Here is a 1999-nt window from a genome sequence, read left to right on the forward strand (position 1 = left end):
ACCGTCTATTCAATAGATAGAGATTTCTGTCCACGTGGATAGAGAAATTATCTCACTATACGGATCCATACTCGTACCGTTTATCCAATAGGCAGAGATTGTTGTCCACGTGGATAGAGAAATTATCTCATAGACGCCTTAATTTGGTTCGGATAAAACCAGTCGGGTTTTCGTGTTTTGGTAATCATTGCCATCTCTATTAGCAATGCACGGTCATAGCTTTAATTTAACGCGCTCCCCGACGATAGGAACGTATCGAAATATCTTTGCTAGAATCATAGCCATCACATAAAGATATGGTGCGTCCATTGAGCACGTCGTTGGTTTCGTAGCTGCACAAGCTAGGTGCTGCAGTGCTGCGCTTTGCACAGTGCGTCCCGTTCGTATGCAATTCAGCACTGTATCTTGGATAAAAAAAAGAGAGAAACTATTCAGTGCACAACAAACAGCGATGAAGTCGTGATGCCAGAATGGTCAATGTGAGTCATTTTCTACCATGGTTCATTTCTTCTTCGTGTATTGTATACTAGTAGAGTACCACAGTGGATCTCGTTAAACTCCGTGACATTTACAAGTTTGTATTTCAAAACGAGACCCCCCCAAGAACAATGTACAGGCCGCGTCCTGGTGCCACAGCTCGACGACGTCCAGATTTGTCTGACTGAATGATGGCGTGTTCCGTCCAATCCAGCGAGCAGAGCAGGCGGCGGCAGCCCCGCACGCGCCGCGTCCGTGCGCGGCGGCCGAAAAAACGCGCGAGGCCGCCCGCGGTCCGACGAGACCGCGGCGGGAAGAGGGAAGCGATCGACGGCCGGCCGGGCCTAGAGCTAGAGGGCGGAGGCGAGGTGCATCGTCTCCGCCGCGACCGCGACGGTGTCGGAGAACCGCTGCAGCGCCTCGCGCATCCACGGGTGGGGGCAGCGCGCGATGGCCTCGGCGGCGGAGACCCACTCCCTGCGGCGCGCGGCCATCTCGGGCCACCGGTCCAGCTCCGCGGTGACGCGCAGCGGGAGCACGAAGCCCTCGTACGTGGCGTCGTAGCTGCGGCTGCGGTAGCACCAGCGGCCCAGCGCGGGGCCCGTCTCGCCGAGCACGCCGGCCTCCTCCGCGGCCTCGCGCCGGGCCGCCTCGTCCATGGACTCGTCCAGCTCCCACCCGCCCTTGGGGATCAGCACGCCCCCCGCGGGGCCCTTCTTCTGCGAGCTGATCACCAGGACCTCCACCTCGCCGTCGCCCCCGCGCACGCGGTACGGGACGCAGCCCACCACCACGCGCCCGCCCGTGCTCGCGCTGTACCGCTGCAGCTCCCGGCCTTGGCGAGACACCATAACTGCTGCCATCTCTGTCGGTCTCTGCCTCAAATTACTCGCTCCTTGTGGGAGAAGGGGGATTCTCTCAAGTAGAAATAGCTCGGCGTGTGAGATGCGATTGTGCTATCTTTGGATCTTCGCTGCCAGTGCCAGGAGGAGGAGGAGGAGGAGCCGGATTTGGATTGGAGCAGATGGAAGGCGTTGCTGCCTATTAATAGGAGAAGCCGCGGTTGCTGGTCACTGTCGTTGCCGAGTGGGAGGGAGGAGGATGAGTGGGCACGGCACGGGCACCACGCGACATAAGAGAAGACAAGGGAAGGGACCAATTTTTTTTTAAAAAAAAGAGATGGGGAACGCGGCACCAGCGCTCTCCGCCTGCCTCGGCGTGTGGACAGGGTGCATGGACTGGGGACTGCCACACCTGCCTTTGCTAAAAATGATTGTATTCTCTGCCTTCTCTTCCGATTCTGCTGCTTGGGTATATATCCCAGAATAGTACCCGGTTTTGTGTGACCATGCTTTGCTTTTGAAAGGCGTGGTTCGACCCGGATAGCTTCTACTAGTTGTTCACTGGTACTTGGTTGTTGATTATGGCGTTCTGGGTGTTTATGTTTGGTCCAACGATTATTCCCTGTTCAGTTGGGATTTTGTGCTGACTTTTTTCAATTAGTCTTCTCCAAGTTTTGTGG

General features: G+C 56.4%; 1 protein-coding gene across 1 annotated transcript; it reads right to left on the bottom strand.

Moving 5' to 3' along the window:
- Positions 1-499: 499 nt before the first annotated feature.
- Positions 500-1494, bottom strand: LOC100282658 (nudix hydrolase 4). The gene has a single exon (NM_001155566.2). It carries the CDS (start codon positions 1338-1340, stop codon positions 828-830), a length of 513 nt encoding a protein of 170 aa, NP_001149038.1. The 5' UTR covers positions 1341-1494; the 3' UTR covers positions 500-827.
- Between the last annotated feature and the right edge of the window lie 505 nt (positions 1495-1999).

Source organism: Zea mays, chromosome 9 (assembly GCF_902167145.1).
Source record: "Zea mays cultivar B73 chromosome 9, Zm-B73-REFERENCE-NAM-5.0, whole genome shotgun sequence".
Classification (NCBI taxonomy): Eukaryota; Viridiplantae; Streptophyta; class Magnoliopsida; order Poales; family Poaceae; genus Zea; species Zea mays.